Source organism: Phaenicophaeus curvirostris, chromosome 9, assembly GCF_032191515.1.
Source record: "Phaenicophaeus curvirostris isolate KB17595 chromosome 9, BPBGC_Pcur_1.0, whole genome shotgun sequence".
Taxonomy (NCBI): domain Eukaryota; kingdom Metazoa; phylum Chordata; class Aves; order Cuculiformes; family Cuculidae; genus Phaenicophaeus; species Phaenicophaeus curvirostris.
Window position 1 is genome coordinate 29,723,178 of NC_091400.1, and position 21,450 is coordinate 29,744,627.

The 21,450-nt window shown below is 37.7% G+C and overlaps 1 protein-coding gene across 5 annotated transcripts in view; it reads left to right on the forward strand.

Moving 5' to 3' along the window:
• PTPRE (protein tyrosine phosphatase receptor type E) overlaps positions 1-21,450 on the forward strand; it is a 107,382-nt gene extending 85,932 nt beyond the window's left edge. For 4 of the 5 annotated variants that reach the window (XM_069864392.1, XM_069864394.1, XM_069864396.1 and 1 more), the window contains exons 12-20: positions 2,649-2,784; positions 3,205-3,354; positions 5,601-5,694; positions 6,551-6,627; positions 7,558-7,692; positions 9,801-9,926; positions 11,676-11,836; positions 16,448-16,583; positions 18,012-21,450. In XM_069864392.1, the coding sequence (XP_069720493.1) occupies positions 2,649-2,784; positions 3,205-3,354; positions 5,601-5,694; positions 6,551-6,627; positions 7,558-7,692; positions 9,801-9,926; positions 11,676-11,836; positions 16,448-16,583; positions 18,012-18,086 (1,090 nt within the window). In that variant the 3' untranslated portion in view covers positions 18,087-21,450. The remainder of the gene's footprint in view (positions 1-2,648; positions 2,785-3,204; positions 3,355-5,600; positions 5,695-6,550; positions 6,628-7,557; positions 7,693-9,800; positions 9,927-11,675; positions 11,837-16,447; positions 16,584-18,011) is intronic. The other variant, XM_069864397.1, reaches the window with a different exon arrangement.

The window sequence follows — 21,450 nt, forward strand, 5'->3', positions numbered from 1 at the left end:
AATGCCTAGGAAGTTTTGAATAAAGGCTTGCATTTAAGAGACTTAAATGCTGCAATTTTAAGAATGTACTACATACCAATACAAACCAAATTCCCACTCATGAAGTCACGAACACATGAACTTCCTGCTTTTAATTCTTTTGCTAAACTGTTTGAAATCTTATGTGAATGAAGCCACAAACAAACTCCAAATCAGTTTTAAAAGAATAATTGCATTCCCTATAACAACTGTAAGCTCAGAATGGTGAAAGGAGTCTCTTTCCAGGAGTAATTATTGTATCGAGGTTAGAATAAAAAGAAAAGAATAGCAGCTTTGTCTTCCAGGGGTTTGTTTTTAAGGAAATGGTTGTAGATTGATGTATTTGTTTGCTTTCTCTTGCTTGTGGCCGACAACTAGAAATACTCTCCAAGAGTCCTTGAAGTGTATGCAATTGAAAACAAAGTGTGTTAGTCCTGACTAAGCCAGGCTTTTTGTTTCTTCATTTCTATCTAGACGATGCTTTGCTAGGATTTGTCTTCTCTCCCAGGTGTCATAAATACGAGGAAAAAAGAATATTTTAGTAGTCTCACATAGTCTTTCTTTTGAGAAACCTACAATAACTTTATAGCCTTTTGCCATGATGTTCTGTGGAGACTCATATTGGCTTTGAGCTTTATTTTGCACCTGCGTGAAATTCTTATTTAGTTTATTTGGCAGACAAATTAATGGAAAATATAAAATATTGTAATATAAATCTGCATAGATTTAAATATGATGGTCCAACTGAATGCAGTAATACTGCTTTTTTTTGTCAGTGCTGGGGGCTAGAGCAGTACTTCAGCCTGCTTTAGAAATGAAGAATGAGAGAGGTGACGCTTAATTTCCGTTACAGCTCAGGATATGACACTATTGAATTGTTGAAAAAAAGGAAAGGGAAACTCATCGATAGTGAGTAACTGTCCATTTTTAGTGAGCTTTTATAAAAGTATTGTCCAATCATTCCAAGCAAAAACTACTCAGTCAGAATCTTTTGGAAGTTAATAAAAGGCTAATTTAGCATTTGGAAAAGAATTGCAGATTAAAGGGGGAGAGGGGGCGAGTGGAGATTTGTGCCATATTTTTCCTCAGAAGCTTTCAGAAATACATTTTTCTAGTGAGCAGAGAGCTACGTTGAGGAGCAGCTGAGTAAGGGATACCCTGCCAGAGGCTGAGGATGGATAAAACGAGGGAACTTCCAAGGCAAATGTCAAGATTTGTGAAACTGCCAGCTTTAGCAGGAGCATGCAAGGACTGAATTAAGTGCTGAACTGAAGTAGGGTAACCTTGGAGCAGAGGCACAGGGGAGGAACGGGGGCATGTGAAAAGGGATTGTACCTGTAAAGGGAAGAGAAGTGAGGAAGCAGGAGTGCAGGGCTTGATGGAAAAAGCTCACAGGACTGAGCAATGAAGGACAAGTGTGAATTGCTGATGAGTAGCCAGTGCTAAGAGGTGATTTCCAGGGCCCATCAGGAAGAGGGGAAAGCTCTCTAAACTGAGAGTCAAGACACTAGGACTTGAGGTGAACTCATCCATGGTGGCAGAGGTCAAACATGAATGAAAGGAAGCAAGAAGGCAGGGAGTTTTGGCCAGCATGGGGTGGAGCTGTGGTGGCTTGTGGTCAGTGGCCACAGAGGGGCCAAAGGGGACTAGCGGGTGGGAGCGCTGGATCAGGATGTGGCTGGATGAGGAGAGAGGGGAGGTAGCCAAGCCGATGATTTAAACACAAAGGGACTTGGAGGCAGATGGTTCTAATGGGCTTGTTCACCAGGAAGAAGTTGGTTGAAATTTTATTGGAGGGCTGTGGTGCTCCATGGGTCTGCTGGTCTTGGTCATCCCTCTGGACCTCTAGAATAGGAAGGCTTGGGGGCTTCGGTTTCATGTGGTGTTTGCTGTTAGAAGTATGCGTGTGTACATATGAACTAAATTCTGTTACGCATGCAATATTTTTTTTTCCTGGTGTTATTTAAAGCCTAATTTTTCCTGGTCCTGTATCTTTGGGCACACTGGGATGGGGGGAGATATTTTTTTTTAGTTGTGTTTTAAAACGTGTTTGTGGACGCTACAGCAGTTGCTGTACAAAGTAAGCTAACAGAAGGTTAAAGGAGAGCTATTAATGCCTAGCACAGGATGCCATGCCCTTTTCCTCTGGAAGGAAGAGCTGAAAGTCGCTGGAGTTGTGTGATTTATAATGATCGTGCTCCCTCTCGTGGCTGCTGAAGGATGTTAAAAAGTATATGTTGTGGGATGACAGTATTAGGAAGTGTAGAACTTGTAAGAGTAACTATTGTCTAAGTAGGATGAGACAGCAGCTGTGCAGAAAAGACATAAAAATTAATAAAAATATTTAAAATTTCATCTTAGATTTAATATTTATAGTTTGTCAAGCAGATTTTTTAAAGTCTTTTCTAATATTCTGTTGTCATCATTTCTGAGCTGTTAAAAGGAAATGTTTTATGTTTAAAAATTACACACATCTTTTTTCTGTCATTGTTAAAATAAAAAATTAAACTTTGTGTTCCAGAGTGAGTATTTCAGCCCGGTATAAACAGCATAAATTCTACTTGTGTCATTGCTGTAGCAATTCCTGTAAATCAGTTGAGCTTTTTGTGTGCTTTTGTTTCCTTTTTAAGTGCTGGTGTTGGCCGCACAGGCACATTTATTGTTATAGATGCCATGATAGACATGATGCACGCAGAACAGAAAGTTGATGTCTTTGAGTTCGTTTCAAGAATACGTAATCAGCGTCCGCAGATGGTTCAGACTGATGTAAGTGGACTTTATTCAGTTGAAATTACAAGTTTTCACAGTCAAAGAAGAATATGCTTCTGTATTTCCACTCAGATGTGTATCCAAATATGTTTTGTTGTGTTGCACACTGGATAACCTGAGAATAAGCAAAGACCAGTAGAAGGATGTGGTTGGGGAGGAAGATAGAGGCATGTTATGTCTGTGAAGACCACCGTAAGACGTGGTTTTTTTAGGTATCATGTCCAGGTTTCTCCATGCACAAGAGAGTGGCATTTTAGATAAAGAGAGTGATATGTAAGAGGAAAACTCTGGTTTAGCTTAAGGTATGTTTTGATAATTAGTAGATTGTAAAGCAAATGTGGTAGGTGAAAGTGCCAGAATTCATAGTTTTACCTCCTTGTTTTGCAGTATGCTTATCTCCCTGTTCATTTATTCCAGATGCAATATTCCTTCATTTATCAAGCCTTACTTGAATACTACCTCTATGGTGACACAGAGCTAGATGTGTCATCCTTAGAAAAACATCTGCAAACATCACACAGCGCGGCACCAAACCTTGTCAAAATAGGGCTAGAAGAAGAATTTAAAGTAAGTACGAAAGTCCTTTGCCATAGGATTTCTAAGTGTGGAAGCAATTAAGCCAAATAGATACTTCAAAAGCAGGAAAACTGTAACCTTAAGAGAAAAGGTCCATCAAAACGGAACAACTTGTTTTATCTTGTGCTTGCTGTGAATGGGACCTACGGAGTCAATGAATGGGGCCTTGCTTAACATCCTGTTTGCAAATACTCATTCAAAACTACATCATTTTACGAGCCATTTCCTATATGCTTTCTGTTTGTTTATAAAAGAAAAATGGAATCATTCTTTCTTAGATGCCAGATCAGATAACACGGGAAGAGGAAGCTGGATTACATATACCTAATTTGCAACTCAGCAGGAAGGTTAACTCACTAGTGACTGACAGCAGAGAGAATTGCAGAGAATTTTCACATCTTGTGCTGAATATCCAGACCTGTCAGTGATAAAAAAGAAACAAACCATTTCTGTTTGGGAAATCCCAAATGCAGAAAGCAACCACGCTGGCTGCTTGTGACCATTGGTTAAAGTAGATTTTATTGTCCTTAGGAAAGAGTTAGAACTTTCTGTGATTTTTGGTATGCTAAAATGTTTATTCTACATATAGATCTAAAGCATTAAATGACATATAGGTGTTAATTCGAGTTCTCTCTTTATTTTAAATGATTAATTTAATCAGAAATTGGGAACTGGGAAAAGAAAATTATGTAAAATTAAGCCTTATGGTATAGCGACAAGTTCAAAATTCAAAGTATTGATCTGTCTGAGGGAAGGAAGCAAGTGAAAACTTAAAGTAGTCTACTTTTTCTAGTTTTGCGGTCTACTATGCCAGCAAAACTGTATTAAAGTGTAGAGAGCAGCATTTAGTTCTGACGTGTGTTGTGAAAAGCACTTAGATGGCACAGCAGCTCTGAGCCCATCTACACCAGAAAAAGAGTAGCGCTGTGTTGTAGCTGGTATGAGCATCCTGGACATGAAGTCTACTGAATACAGTATTTCAGAGCAGCTGAAAAGCGATTTCTCAGATGGCAGATTTTCCTTTTCAATAGTTTATTGCCAGTACTAGAGATTTTACTAGAATTGGGGTACGCTTCTGAAACTCACTCTCTGGCAAATACATGCTTAAAAATCTGCTTGCAGTTTGAAAAATATTTTAATTTAAATTGAATTTACATTAAATAGTTGCTGAAATACAACTGTGTAACTATGATCATTATCTAGTAAGTCCCACTGCAGCAGAAGCAGCTTATTCTTGTGTTATCTTGTGGTTGTGTAATCTATACTATAAAAAAATTTGTTGGGGTAAAAACAGTGTTTGTCTTCTGTGTCCTGGGAATGCTGTCAGCACAAACTGAATAAATACTATGGAATATTGGTCCATTCACTAGCAAAAGGTTGAAAATGTATACAGCCAAGTTGCAGGATTTGGTGCATAAACCTGTGTGACCTTATTATGCCAGAAACAGGGTGGTGTGCCACGTGGAAAGGACAGTCCAGAACTAAAGGACAAGAGCCTTAATGCTCTGAACAGGACTGTACTGTAATATGAATGAATTAAATATCAATATGAATTCAGTTCATGTTTTGACCACAAAAGAAGCAAATCTTATAAACGAGAAGTTACTGCAGTGCCTGTTGGCAACACTCCTGATTGGGAGCTACTGCTGCTGGACATAACTGATGGTCAGTGTGTGGTCAGTCTGCCTCAGGCTGAAAGATTGAAAGACAGAAATAAAATTTATTCACTAAAATGGTGTGCAGCACTTCTTTTTAAAGGGAATTTTCAAAAATGGATAATTTTATGAACTTAATTTCTAAATGTCAAATTTAAGAAACGTAGACCTGGTCAAAAGGTGCTCTGTGTTTCTGAAAGCCATGCTCAGACCATCTAAAAGTTTAAAAAAAAACCAAAATACCCCCTCCACCCTGTCCTTATCCCCTGAAAAAAGCAAAAAAACAAACCCAAAAGGTTAAAATGTGCTGTCATTTTGCAGCCCTTAAGCTTTATTGATATGCCTCAAGAGTATGTTCAGATTCTTAAATAGTGAACAGTATGAAAAAAATCATATGACTTAATTCGCTGTTGTGACAGGACAATGAAGTGGCTTTTATGTAAAGTCAGTCTCACTTTGACTGTGTCGCTGTTCCGTATCCGGTAAAGACACTCAGGAACCCTCTGAGTACAGGAATGGTGAGTGATCAGAACTGTTTCTATCCCAATGAGTGCTCATCCTCATTTGTGTGTTTTGTTACAGAAGTTAACAAATGTTCGAATAATGAAAGAAAACATGAGAACTGGCAATCTTCCAGCAAACATGAAGAAAGCTAGAGTCATCCAGATTATCCCATGTAAGAGATCAGCTTTTTATATAGAGAAACAAGTGCTATAAATACATTATCGTTCTAAGCCTGTTGTGAGTACGCACTATATCTCTATGTGAGAACAACACAGCTCTATGTCAGAAGACACCTGTGTTGGGATAACTCAAGAATAGAGATCTTGCCTGGATTTAGAAACTGGAACTCTTCAAATAATCACAGTGTATGTCTTAAAGAGAAAAAGCTTTAACTTCTCTGTCTGTAAAATTCAAATGCCTTCAAGACTTGTACTGTCCGGTGTGGCTCTTGGGCTTGCTTCATTTTTAGCTATAACACACCTTTTGGAGTGTTTCCATTAACCTTGGTTTTGTTGTCCTCACTGCAAGCACGTCTGCTCTAAAGTTTCTAGTGAACCGAAGGATATAAACAACACTATCCTCTCCTTATAAAGTGTAATGCCCTTATAAACTATCTGCATGCAATTTAATGAATTGTTTATCAGTGTAAAATATATTATGATCAGATATTTGTCAGGACTGAATAATATGAAATAATTCAGCAGTTTCATCCTTTAAACTAAGATATTTTCTGAGTGATTCCTTGCATAGTCTGGAGCAGCACTGTAATGCCTGCACCTGAAAATTAAAGTATTGGACCTTGCCTGCCATATCCTGTGTGAATGGAAAAGCAACAGCAGAAAAATTAGTGCCCTCCTCCATACATTGACTAAATCCTGGAGAAGATCCTTGAGACACTCTTTCGCTCTTAGATAAAAGATTTTGTTGGGTTTGTTCTTTCACAAACTTAGTAGTGTAAATGTAAAGTTGCTGTATGTACTCAACCTACAGTTGCCCAAAGTAAGACCAGACTTTTTTTTTTTCCACAGATGATTTTAATAGAGTGATTCTGTCAATGAAAAGAGGGCAAGAGTATACAGACTACATCAATGCTTCCTTCATAGATGTAAGTATAAAAAACCTTTTCATGTATTTAAATTGCAAGTCAAATATTTTGCTGTTGCTGATAACTCTTTTTAAAGCGAGGCAATCAACTTGGCTTATGAAGAGCATTAGCTTTTTTGTTTGGGTTCAGCTTATGAGGGCTTCCAAATACATTTCTTATCTGGTGTTTTCAATTTCAGTTTAAATGGTTGTGTAATTTAAACATTCTTCCTGTTGTCAGAGGTTTTTATTGAATTCTAAAAAACAGGCAGTGAAACAAATGAGCTATAGAACTAACATCCAACAGTTCTACTATCTATGTTCAAGTTAACGGATGTAAACACGTGCTCTTCTGAGGAAAGGAGGAAGAAAACCCCGTATTTAGCATGAGGAATGGCTATCCTAGTGTTTGGGAGCCAGGATTTACCTGGACAGACCTACTTTAGGAATTAACTTTGTTCCTGGCTTCCTTTTGGAACCTGGACAACACCTCCGCTGTGTCTTATTTGTATTGAAATACAAGAATTAATTATATCCTTAAGCAGTAAAACCCATTAGTTATTGAGGATTGTGGCTACTACAGCTGTGAAGATCACATCAGCATGTAAATAGAACTGTAGCTCAAAAATTGAGTTTAATGTTAATTCCATAGTAAAGCTAATAGCTGCAGTTGTCAACGCTGATAATCTCATTGTGACATCCTTTCAGTTCCCTGTTACTGCTGAATTGAATTCCTTCAGCCATGGTTGTAAAAAGTCATAAAATACAACTCAGGAATGTGAATTTGGGGGATTTTTTCCCTTTTTCTATGGCAAAAAAGCAAGACTTGAGTGGGCTCAGTGTGACTGGATTTGCAGTAACCATCACATTGTCAAGCAGCAGGGCTCACCAAGCACCACTTGAAGTATAGATCTTCTCTCCAAACATTGCCTTTTATCCCTTTTCTCTGCAGGGCTATCGCCAGAAGGATTACTTCATTGCCACCCAGGGACCACTTCCGCACACGGTGGAGGATTTCTGGCGGATGGTGTGGGAGTGGAAGTGCCACACCATAGTTATGCTCACAGAAGTTCAAGAGAGGGAGCAGGTATGCGTCCTGCAGTTTCTAACAACATTGCACTGCTTTCAGGAGTTACGTATTTTATCTGGTTTTTATCTGTTTTAAAGGAGTATTTACTGTCTATGACTCCTAAGAGAGAGATGGCATTGTTTAGCCTGGAGAAGAGGAGACTGAGGGGAGACCTCATTGCTCTTTACAACTACCTAAAAGGAAGTTGTGGAGAGGAGGGTGCTGGCCTCTTCTCCCAAGTGACGGGACGGGACAGGAGGGAATGGCCTCAAGCTCCGCCAGGGGAGATTTAGGCTGGACATTAGGAAAAAAAATTTCATGGAAAAGGGTCACTGGGCACTGGAACAGGTTGCCCAGGGAGGTGGTTGAGTCACCTTCCCTGGAGGTTTTTAAAGGATTGGGTGGACAAGATGCTGAGGGGCATGGTTTAGTCATTGATAGGAATAGTTGGACTCGATGATCCGGTGGGTCTTTTCCAAACTGATGATTCTAAGCTTTTTTTGTCTTAATGGCTTATATTATAAAAATATTTTATTACTGTATTCTTGATTATTAATATTTTCATAGAACCATAGAATCACAGAATCATTTAAATTGGGAAAGACCTTTAAAATCAAGTCCAACCATTAACTTAACACTACTAAGTCCGTCACTACACCATGTCCCTAAGCACCACATTTACGTGTCTTTTAAACACCTGTCAAATTCCTGTCAAACAGGAATGTTTGACAACCCTTTTGGTAAAGAACTTTTTCCTAATATCTAATTTACACTTACCCTGGCACAACTGGAGGCCGTTTCCATTCATCCTATTGCTTGTTATCTGCAAGAAGAAACTTACGCCCACTTTACTACAGCCTCCTTTCAGATAGTTGATAAGGTCTCTTCTCAGCCTCCTCTTCTCCAGACTGAACAGCCTTACTTCCCTCAGGCACTCCTCATAACACTTGTGCTTTTAAGCCTTCATCAGCTCTGTTGCCTTTCTCTGGATGCACTCCAGCTCCTCAATGTCTTTCTTGTAGCAAAGGACCCAAAACTGAACACAATATTTGAGGTGTGGCCTCAGCAGCACTGAGTACAAATGGACGATCCCTTCCTTGGTCCTGCCAGCCACGCCATTTCTGATACAAGCCAGGGTGCTGTTGTCCTCCTTGGCCACCTGGGCACACTGCTGGCTCATATTCAGCCGGCTGTCGACCAACATCCCCAGGTCCTTTTCCACCAGGCAGCTTTCCAGTTGCTCTTCCCCAAGTGTGTAGCATTGCATGGGGTTGTTGTGACCCGAGTGCAAGATCCAACACTGAGCCTTGTTGAACCCCATGCTGGTGGCCTCAGCCCATGAATCCAGCCTGTCCAGACCTGCCTGTAGAGCCTTCATTCCCTCAAACAGATGTCATCTTTAGACTTACTGAGGGTGCACTCGATCCCCTCATCCAGATCATTGATAAAGGTATTAAACAAGACTGGCCCCAGCACAGAGCCCTAGGGAGCACCACTTGGGACTGGCCTCCGACTGGATGTAACTCTATTCACCTCAACACTCTGGGCCCAGCCACCCAGTCAGCTTTTTACTCAGCAAAGAGGTCGCCTGTCTGAACCATGAGCAGCCAGTTTCTTCAGGAAAATGCTGTGGGAAGTGGTGTCGAAGGCTTTACTAAAGTCTAGGTAGACAGCAGCCACAGGCTTTTCCTCATCTACTAAGCAGGTCACCTTGTCATAGAAGGAGATCGTGTTAGTAAGGTAGGACCTGCCTTTCATAAACCTGTGCCGACTGGACCTGATAGCGTGATTGTCCCATATATGTTGCACTCAGGATGATCTGCTCCATAACCTTGCCCAGCACTGAGGTCAAGCTGACAGGCCTGTAGTTCTGCAGATCCTCCTTCTGTCCCTTCTTATAGATAAGCATTGCATTTGCTAACTTCCAGTCAACTGGGACGTCCCTGGTTAGCCAGGACTGCTGATAAACGATGGAAAGTGGCTTGGTGAGAAATTGAATCTGCTCTCTGAACGTTTAGAAAACATTTATTATGCTGTATGTGACCTCCTTTCTAAGAGATTCATGACAACGTAAATAACTGGGAGAAATTTCAAGGGATATTTACAATTCTCTCTCAATTTTGCAGGAAAAATGCTGCCAGTACTGGCCATCAGAGGGCTCTGTAACTCATGGAGAGATAACTGTAGAAATCAAGAATGACAGTCTGTTAGATGCCATAAGTGTAAGGGACTTCATAGTTACATACAATCAGGTAATGTTTTTAAATTACATGAAGGTTTGGGGTTTTTTGCATTTGAAGGCAAGATAACTTAAATAGTGGATTTTCTAACTGGAGATAAATCTGGTTAATGATTATCCGACATTGTATTAGTCAAGGGGAAACTGGCAGAAAACGATTTTGCTTAAAGCCCCATTAAAAACTCTGGAAAGTAAAACATGCCCAAACCCCTAAAAGTGGGGTTTGAACTGGGGATTTTTTTAAAATGCTTTATTAATGCTGCTGTTGTTGTTGCTGTTATTGTGTTTTCTACCATCTCCTGCTTATCTATAAAAGAAAATATAGTTGAGAATTTTTAAAGCCTAGGAAGCGTTTTATACCAGAGGTACTTGTCTCTGCCTCCCAGCTCCTCCTTTATGTTTCTCTGCTACAGGCATGATTATTCAAACCTATTTTTGATCTTTTGGGCATGCACCTTTTTGCTCACTGCAGCATTTCTTTAGGATCTGATTTGCATTGCTGTTTTGAGGAAAAAAATAAAATTACTTGCAGTTGATTTAACTACTTATTGCATTGCGTGTAATTAAGGTACATGCACAGCAAAATTAATTTAAATCTAAATTATTCTCTATTCCCCTAAGAAGGATTGTGGTGTGTTAGATGGAAACACACACCGTGCCTCACAGAGCAGTGAGTCCTTGTCAATGCGTTGACTTCTGTCACACTGGAAATTATTTAAAACTCAAGTAACGGCATTTTAGATAATATCCTGACAGCAATGCTTTTTGCACCACAATCTCACATCATAGAAGTGTTTGCTGCTCTAGGTTTAAGAAAACTGAGTAAATTTGTCTTGTCCCTGAGTCCAGCTAGACTACAGCAATAATATTTGAAGCATGGTGACCTGGGGGGAGGGATGATTTTCAACTTGTAATGGTGACATCTTCCAAGCTTCCAATACAAAACAGTGTCCAGAATCTTCCCACCAAACTCATTCACCAGATGTCCCCTATAGTGAACATGTTGCAAGCATCTAGCATCAGCAGAGCTGATGACCTTGTGTTTTCAACTCTGTGTGGCCTGAAAGAGTTGATGATAGGTAGTGAAATTGCCAGAATATTAATATTGCATCCATACACTATTAGAATGCAGTCAAGGGAAGCAGCACGCAAAACTTTCAGGATCGTTAAAGAGCCTTTGTGCATCCAAAGCTGTCTAGAGCTAACTGCATTAGCATGGTATTCATATCTATTTTGAAATTTCAGTGTGCTTTTAATCAACAAGCATAAAGACAAGGCAAATAACTGTGAAGCTGCAAAGTAGCTGCAAAGTAGTTACGGTTGGACTCGATGATCCGGCGGGTCTCTTCCAACCTGGTTATTCTGTGATTCTGTGATTCTGTAGCAGATACTGTTGTACAAAGATATGTGGATTTCGTGAACTGGGTTGTTTTAATGGCACTTTGGGTTTGGCCTGTGCATGCTGAAAGCTTTCAACTGTTGGTACTGAGGATGAATAATCTTTAAGTGGACCCTTAGTGCTACCCAGGTGAAGGAGCTGTGCAAATCAAAAGGAAAATTATAGGGGTATGTTTTCAGCATAGTGGATGGGGAATTTTTAACAGAACTATCAGGTCTGCCTGACCAATGTATTATAAACTAGGTTGCAAATAGCACCCTCCACTATAGTGGTCCAAAAATTATGCTACAAATGATTAAATTAAGAAGTGTGTTTCTATTTTGAAGTAACATCTGGATAAATCTGTTGTTTCCTTGCATGCAGGGCAACCAGGAGAAGCAAAGCAGACTTGTTCGGCAGTTCCATTTCCATGGGTGGCCAGAAATCGGGATTCCTGCAGAAGGAAAAGGGATGATTGACCTGATTGCAGCTGTCCAAAAGCAGCAGCAGCAAACAGGCAATCACCCAATTACTGTGCACTGCAGGTAAGAGTTGCCTCTACTTCTCTCTATTAGCTAAGGAGCTGGCTTGCTTTTTCTACAGCCTGGTTGCTGCTACAGGAGCTTTCCTTAGTGAGGGAGTAGACTGCATCCTTTAAAAAGATAAATAAAAATTAAGAAATGCAAGAAAAAGGTAGCAAAAAGTATAATCCAGTATTGCATGAAGGATTCTTTACTTGTTTTTTGCTAAATTAGCGAAGTAACCACCTTAATGGTATCCTTGATGGCTGGGTGTAAACGAGTACATTATTAACTTGTGGTGCTGTAGTCTTGCAAGATAGTAAAGGTGTAGGTTTACTGTAGTGATGTGCAATATACCCCACCAATATAGGGCTCAAATGGTCTATTGCGATGAAAAGGCTGTTGATTTCCACAAACTATCAGGAAAATAAAATAGACCCCTAAGTTAAGCTGAAGCAAAAATGTATCCCTGTCTGTGAAATATGAGACATGAGAGCTAGGAGGACAGAGAAGACAATATTTACATTAATGCTAAGGGGTAGCTTGTGTATGACTCAATACATAACTAGAATATATCTTTGTCCTATGCCAGGTTTTTAACTTTTTTTTTAAGTATACTTTTTTATTGCAGCATCTTTTTGTGGTTGTTTTGAAAAACTGTATATTAGGCTTTTTATAGATATTGGATTTTTTTTTAATAAATCAATAAAGCCTTTTCTGTTTTCTGGTCAATACAAAGTCAAGCTCACAGTACACAGGGACAGGGCTGGCAGGGTTTTAGAACTCCCAGTAATTCCCATTTTGTTTCATTTTATTTAAAAAAGAAGATATTAACCTTGATAGGTCACCCATTGACATGAACCTCTTTATTGCTATGGGCTGCTTGGACCTATTCTGGGAGATGCACGATCTGGCTCCCAGCTGCTCTTACCCAGCATGAGAGTTTTCAGTGACCACATCCCTCTGTACTGTGTTCATGTAATGCCTCATGCAGTAGAGTCTCTTTTCCAATCAGAGCTTGCAGGCTTAACCACAACATAAAAAACAATCGTCTTTTTGCCTCTTATCGCCTTGAAAATTGATTATTTAATTCACTCCAAATGCTGGCCTTTTAAATCTTTTCCTCTTGGGCATGTTGTACAAGATAAACTGGATTTGCTGGACCACGGCCGTCTTCTAGCAACGCATGGAGGTCAAATTCCTGGCATCTTTATATCTAAAAACATCTGTTATATTACTTGTGATACTTTCTCGACTTGTCTGTGATCCCAATACTGAAAAATGCTTGGCACCTGCGCTATGATAGAGATCCCTTATGACTGACTGCTGCGTGGATAAGCTCCTCCAGTCTTTTGTCAGTGAGCTAGATAATATGTTGTTGCTTCTGGATTTTTCCAGATCTTTTTTCTCCAGTAATTTTAGGGAATATCCGTCTGGTTTTGAATTAGTAACTGATTATTATTTTCTTCTGAAAAAAAAAATACTATATAGATTGAAATTGCTCTTGTAGTTCCATCTACAGGGAAGTAGACTGACCATTTGGAAGCATTTTGATAGAAGAACTTGTCCGCTTGCTACTCGAGTTAGAAATTGGAAGAGGCACATTGCAGCTGTTCTCTGCAGCATATGCAGACTTCTATTTTACTCTGATTTGAGTTTCAAAGGTGCTGTCTCAGGCTCTGGTTTGTGTTTGGCTGTCTGCAATGTCACCTGGATTTTTATGCACTGTTGAAGCAAAGAGATCCTGGGAGCTTAAGCCAGGACTTGGATTTGTTGATGTTCTGGGACATGGTCTTGTGCTAATGCATATTCATTGCTAGAACCTTTTTCTCCTTACTTCAGAAGTGTTTTGCTCTTTGCTGTTTTCATTTATTTTTCCCTAGGGTTTGTGGGTTCCTCCACCCCGTGGTGTGGCTGTACTCAATGGTGATGATGACATTTTGTCTTTGATTCTGCAATTTGACAAATTCTAACAGCCACTTCTTTTGAAATGCCAAGGATTTAAAATTCTGAATGATATTAAAGAGGGTAAAATATCCAGGAGTTCTAGCCAGTGAAATAAGAGATAAAAACTAATGTCTTTGATATGCACAAATGAGATGCACAAGAACTATCTGAGCTATATATATTGCTCATATTATGACTTCTTCAAGCTTTTAGACCTGCAGCCTCTCTGAAACCGTAGCTTAATAATTTGGCATGCATTTTTCCTAGATTTTAAAAATCTACTGCAATCACTTTAAAATTGAGTAAACGAGAAAATAAAACCCATACCACACAATGAATTCTAGGATTTTTAATGCTGAAAATTCTCTCCTGTGCCTAGTTGGACAGCCTGTACATGACAACGTTTGAATTGCTTGAACTTCTCCATGAAATCACACTTAAGTCTTCAAGTATAAATGAATGTTACTTTATGAATAGGTAAACACATTTTATATCTAAGACTGATTTTTCAGGGTGTTGACATGAACCTGTGAAAATTTACGTTCATTTTCCCCCACTATTTATGAACAGTTTAAGGAGCTGCTAAGAAAGGTAATTCTTAAGTAGAATTAAGACACAACCCTAAATAGTTTAGAAGGGGTTTGCTAGCTTAGCTAACAACAGAATTCAAAGACAATCTGTTCTGAATCCTAACTGCTTTCTCTTCCAGTGTGTCTGCAGCCACCTTCTCTTTAGTTCACGTCCATGGTTGCTTTTTCTCTCTTCACTTTTTCCTTTTTTTTGCACTCAAATAAACTATGCAAGACTGCTGCGTTATTTAGAGATCCCTTACTTTTGCCCTTGCAATCTTTGCCCATTTTGCGTGTCCTTTGTCTTTGAACTCTCTGTCTCAAGAAATAAATTTTCAGTCAAAATCAAAAGTTATCTTTCTTAACTGTAATTTTTAAGGGAGTTGCAAAGAGAGAAGGGAGCATGCAAAGAGTAGTGCTGTGTTCCTATGAGGCAATACATATATTTCTCCTGCATTTCAAATGAAGTTTAGATTTCCATGTTTATACTAAAAATTCTTAAATTAATTAAAACCAAAATGCTTGTATGGGCTTTAAGGATTTGCTAAAAGCATGTTTTTGGAACAAACAAGAGTGAGCCTAGCACAAGGAGCATTAAAAATGGAGTGCACAGCAATGTGTATCTACCTCTTCTAGTCACGAATGAATAAGCAACATGTGTGATGCTGTGTGCGTACAAGTTTACTTTATATCTTGGTGTCCTAATCTTTTGATAGTTGTAGATCTATTCCAAAATGCATCACTTATCAGTAACTCCAGAAACCACAGATGGCTACTAGAGATTAGCTAATTACAAATAAATCCAAAACCTTTTAGACAGCAAATTGCTGTTAATCTAATAAAAGTAATAGTCTGAAGGGAATAACGCATCTAATACATGTAACTGTTCATTTTTCCTCTAACAAGGCTTTTAAGGTATCCAGCTGAGGATACGTGCATTTGCACTTAATCTTTTCCTAAGACTTGTGCTTATCAGATTTTTTTTGTATTTGATAGAAATAAGGTAGAAGCAGTGGCATGTGATTACAAATCACTTGCTTGTGGTTAAAACCCATGAAAATGTTAAATTTAGTAAAGTATTTTGTGTTTATGCTTATTCAGTTATCCAGTGAACCTTCCACTACATTTTACCACTGATTACCAGTTTTTCAATCCCATCCTGGCTTTAGTAACTATTGCCTATCAAAGCTATTGGCATTTCAGTACGCAGCCATCATTTTGTTGGTGTCAAATAGCCCATAATTAGTGTGACCACGAGAGATTAAACAATCTTTTATTTTTTCTTTTTTTTTTTTTTATTGTTTTCTCTGAAGTTAGGCATAATAATCCAGATAATTATTATCTGAAACAGATATAAGGACAAAATATACTAAATCAAACATGTTTGGAATACATTAGGTTGCTTATGGTAGCCAAGTTAGAAGCAGAACAGTTAGTCTGAGTTTCTTATATATAGTGTAGCCTCATATGTAGTCTTGCTTTGGTTTGTACTTATATCAGTACCTCTGAGAATAAACGGGTTGCATCCTAAGAGCTACTGAAATCATTACAGTTGGAGAGGATATTTTCCATTACACTGCTGTGGAAGAATAATAATAATGCTTTCATGTCTGTCCACCATGCATAAGTATAAATCACAACCTAGTAGAAAAATGTGGGCTTGATCACACGGTGCTTCTTTGCATTGTAACCAGCTTTTTCAAGAGAAAGTCTGAAGTTTGTGTTTTCATCCATCAAAAATGAAACTGAAAGCAGAGTGTGGGAGCACCAAAAGTTGTCTTTCTGAGGATGAATGTAGATTTGAGTAAGCAGCGTTGTCAATTCATTATTTGAGTCTCAGGCTTTGGCTGAGGGTGTCCATGTGCTGCTGTAGCCAGCTCAGGATCTCCCACTTTTGTACAGAAGCTGTCAATAATGAGCCTTTATTGGCTCCAGCCTGGCTCCAATGTAATGCAATTATTTCTAGCTCCCTTGTAGCATAGCTAAAATGACAAAATAAACACCAAAAAAATGAGTGGAAGTTGGCTAATAGTAGTATTTAGCTATTCTATATCACTGTTATTTCTGTTTTAACATTTTTGTCATTACTGTATGTCAAGCAAATACGTTTATGTTGCAGTGCTGGAGCTGGAAGAACAGGTACATTCATAGCACTCAGCAATATTCTGGAACGAGTGAAGGCTGAAGGGCTCTTAGATGTATTTCAAGCTGTGAAGAGCTTAAGACTGCAAAGGCCACATATGGTGCAAACACTGGTATGATATTTAACAATCCGTATCTTTGTCAAGGGATGTATGTTTGTAAATATCCTTGTGGGAGGAGAACAAAGGATTTTTTTGCAGGTTAAAATAAATTATGTATGATGGCTGTGTATGTACAAGGTATTATCAGGAATCTGTATTTTCACAGATTTTTTTTTTTCTTATAGTATTTCTAAAAATACAACTTGGCTAAACATTCTGTGTGTTTTAGGAGCTGGAGGCAGTTAAACCAAAATCTTTTGTGTGTTGTGGATGACAAAACACATGAAGTAAATGTATTTTAAGCTATGTATCCGTTGTTCTTTCTTACCTTAAATTGGTTTGCAATTGATCTCTGAAAGGGAGAAATGCATTTGATTTGCTTAAATTCATCTACAATTAATGCGTGAGATTCGTTCTGGACACTTTACGCTTTTGAAAAAACAGAAATAAAGGCTCTTCGAGACTCATCTTTTTTAAAAAATATATAAAAATGCTGGTATTTTGATAGCAACTTCCATTCAGTAACTTGACTCGTCTTTAAAAAAACCACCTCAAGGCACCTTTTCCAGGTAGATGTTTTCTCTATGCTACAGATAAGGAGAAAGGAGTTGAAGAAGTAGAATTGGATTATCCACAGTCACGCTGGGACAGGGATGAAATATTTCTTTTGGAGTTCTGGCTCTGTGATTTAATAATGTTAGTTAAGGGTGTAATTGCCACAGATATTCCCAGCTGAGCCTGCAGAAAGGCTTCTGCTAAACTCTGCTTTCCAGCATGAGTTAATTCAGATGCCAGTTCCGTTTATTATCAGTGTTGTTACAGATGTTGTAATCCAGCAAATCATGTTGAAAGCATATCAGCATGCCTAGTATATCAGGATGTGTCCCATCTTTAGGATGTAGAGGACTAGCCAGCAGGCTAAGATAGGCAGCAACTAAACAGACAGCCTTTGCAAGGGGATCTCCATTTCAGAAAAATGAAAGTAGGGTTTTTTAATGTTCTATGCATTTAAAATTACCTTGTTGGAAGTTACACTGTCACTTGGTTTCTACTGTAAAGCTGAGATGGTGGAGCCCTGAGTTAAACAGCCAGGCTCCCTGGGGAATGAACAGAAGGAGTTACCTGTTTTAGCTGAGTCGAGTAACAGCCAGTTACAGTAAACTGCTTAGTTTAAATGAGAAGACTAGAGAGCTTAAAGAAATCAATTTAACTGACAAGCAAGAATCATCCTGTGTTTGACAAGAGTGAAGTACCGTTGCTTTTATTTTAAAAAGTAAATACCTAAATAAAAATCAGAACAGACCAATCCTCAGCTCCAAGTAATGGTCCAAGTTAGAACGTATTGCATTTGTCACTAGGATTTACATAAGTATGATTTTCTTCAGTGTGATCATATGATGCAACCAAGGCAAATTTTAATGTCTTTTTATTGTTTTTCAGGAACAGTATGAATTCTGCTACAGAGTGGTACAAGATTTCATCGACATCTTTTCAGATTACGCTAATTTCAAATGAAAAATCCTGCCTTATTTTTTAAGTTGTCTGTATAAATAGTTGTATATTCTGTTAATTTATTCCATGTCATTTTGGTTGTTGACTTTGCTGTAAATATGACCTTGTGTTTGCTCTAAAAGTTGCATTTGCTGTATAAAGTTATTTCTTAAATATAAATATCTTCTAAAGAAAAGTATAATGTTCATATACAGTATATCACTATAAGATGATATAGAAATTTTTATTCTAAATAACAGTAAATTAATTCTTGAGGGTCTATTTGTTTGAGGTTTTCCACTTATAAATATCTATCAATAATGTTATCTCCCAATTCTTGAAACTTTACACAGGTATTTTACATTTCATACAAAAAACCCCATGAATTCTGGTACATATGTTTAAACTAGATATGGTTTGGTCATAAACCTTTCTTTACTATGAAACTACATGTTTATTTGGGGACATGTTCTGATAACCTGTTCGTGCTTACTTGTAATTTATTTCACAGATAGTCTTGTTGAAGGCAAAGAGGCTGTTTGAGCGAAGTGCTGTTAATGATAAAGGTATCAGAATATGGCCCTTCATGTGTAATAATGTACAGTCCTGCTGAAAAATAGAACTGCTTTTAAAATCGGTTTTTAAGAACCTCCAGGTTGATGGCAGTTCTATTTTGAGCCTTGCTGTCAATAAGATATAATCAGTATAAATACAGATGTGAATGTTTGATTTAATATAGCTTTCAAAATCCATTTATTTTACTCTGTCCTAAATACTACACCAGCTTAAATCAATTTAGAAAGACAAAAGTGTGAGTTTACCACTATTTTGAGGCTATTTTGCATATCAGAAGAGTATATTTTGCAGCACCTGAACTTGTCTAATTGGAGAGGCTTTATAGCCATTGACAGAAATGGATTTAGAGCTTCTCTGTATACACGCGCATAACTCCCCATTTCTTTGAGAAAAAGCAAAAGTTATGAACTCTTATTCTTTGATGTGACTCAATAAATATTAAACAGTATTTGCTAAAATCTTGGCAAAAACCATCTTACTAACAGTGTAATGCTAGCAGTGTTAGCTCTAGTAGCAAAGAGCTCCTCTACATTCATACCCTCCCATATATATTATCAAGAAAGGAATGATTTCTTTATCTAAAAGGGGTATATGATTATGTATATAGATATATTTTTAATGAAAGTACTACTGATAATATAATTGGTGAAATAAAGTTTAAAAGTCTTTATCATAGCCCTGAACAGGATATGTTTGGAGGTTAGAAAATCCAAAAATCACAGGGCATCCGAATGTTGAATAATTAAAAAGTATATCTTTTCCACTCTTTAAAATGCATATATGAATTAATGAGCACAAAGTATATGAATATGTACTTTAATTACATAAAGAATATGCAATAGTTCTGTCTTGTCCAGTTGACTGAGTTTTTCAATGCAAACGTAGAAGCCTTATTTAAATTAAGCAACCTACACTGACCATTTCGCTGTTGTTCTTGCACTATTTTATCCCATGATCATTTTTCATTTCCAGTAACAAATAGCATTATACTTTGTGACAATGCAAAAGAACAGGAAGGTGTTCATACCTCTCCTTTCTTTTCATACTGAATGGAAAAGGTGCAGTTTAGAAATTTCTAAGCACACTGTTCTGAACACTGCCATTAACTGCTTCTTGTCTTCCCATCGATGCACTTCTGTATTTATTTGTACAGTAAATTATGCACTTAAAGATTGTTTAAAGACTAAACTTCTGTTGTGAGTTGCTATGAGAAGATACATTCAAGCTGCAGAAACTGTTGAGTGATGAGAACGAATGCTAAGTAAGTTTACATTACCACTGCATGCTGAAATTTTATCAACTTCTTAAAAGCCATCAAATAAATTCAGTATGGAAATCAACACCTTGGGGTTTTCAGTATGATCATTTGTAGCGCAGGGAGACTCAGAGAGGTTAAATGATGATAGAAAACAATGCAAAGAAACTTCCACCATTTTCTGAAGCAGCATATTTCATAGTCCCATTAGATCCCAGCATCAGAATCTTTCCAAAAATTTAGCATCAATTTGAAATACAATTTTTCTGTTGGACAGCCTTTTGAGTCTCTTAAGTTAAAGCTCGGATTATGAGTTGCCTCGTGCAGGAAACCTCCTCAGCTCAATGGCAATGTGGCATGATGTTAAGCAAGGACCCAGGGCAGCAGAACTCCACCTGCCCGCGGGATTTACTACAGAATCGTTCCGTAGAGCACTGGCAGCTCTTGGTAGGTACAGCAAGCAGTAGGATGGAGTTAAGCTGGAACATCAAATACTACGTGGGTACTCAGATTTCTGTTGCTAACTATTTTAAGATATCTAGGAGGAAACAGAAATACTTTATAATATATTTCAGAAGTCACAAATATAGCTACATAATGACATTTTTTATAATTTGAAAAGCTTGCTTTCCAGTTCTTGCGTTTAGTCAGTAGACTGCTTATTGCAGCAGCCGAATGACTGGGGAGCTGTATCTTGATAGAGATATATATGAATTTTCTTTTATTTTTTCCTGTGTTGCATGGAATTATTTTAAAATGCCAAACTGTTGATTAGAAGTTGTACATTCTGATCTGTATGTGATTTTGGTCACTATGTGACTCGGCTGTCTGTTTTCATATGTTAAGATAGGTTCCAGTTCACCTAAGCATTTAAGCATTTGCTTTACAACATCTATATTCCACAAAACATTCAAGTACCATAGGTTTCTTCTTCTTGAAGCAGTCCCTTAAGTGCTTTGCTGAATTGGGCCTTAATGAAGAATGCATACTGTAATTACCAGTGGTTTTTAGGGTATTTTTACGTATCAATTTTTTAAACTTTGAAAATGAGCCTGACCACCTGTGTTCAGTATTTTGAAATGTTTTCATTTCCCTAGTACCATTTTTAATGTAAAGTTACTGAAACTTTTCTGTATAACCAAATTGTATTTAATTTGTCAAATCTTTATAATATATGTATGTATTATACAGTTTCAGCTATTATTATTTTCTTTTATTACATTTATAATTTGATCTTGCTGTGTTTTTAATGCCGGTGAATGTTGCTGAATTATTTGTATATGCAAATTGCAAGATCTAATACATTCTCATGCAAGAACAAAGTGTCGTTTTTATTCTCAAACTGTATTACTTTCTTTAAATCTTTTAATTTCATTCCTCTATTCTGTGTTCATTTAAATTAAGTATTGTATAGAAGTTGAAATCCATTATCTAGATAAATAACTTTTCAGTATTATACTTATCTGTAGCTATTTGGAAGGAATATTCTGATTTGTGCCATAACTGAAGCATTGTGCATATAAAGTGCATATAAACTCTTAATAGCCAGGTCTTCCC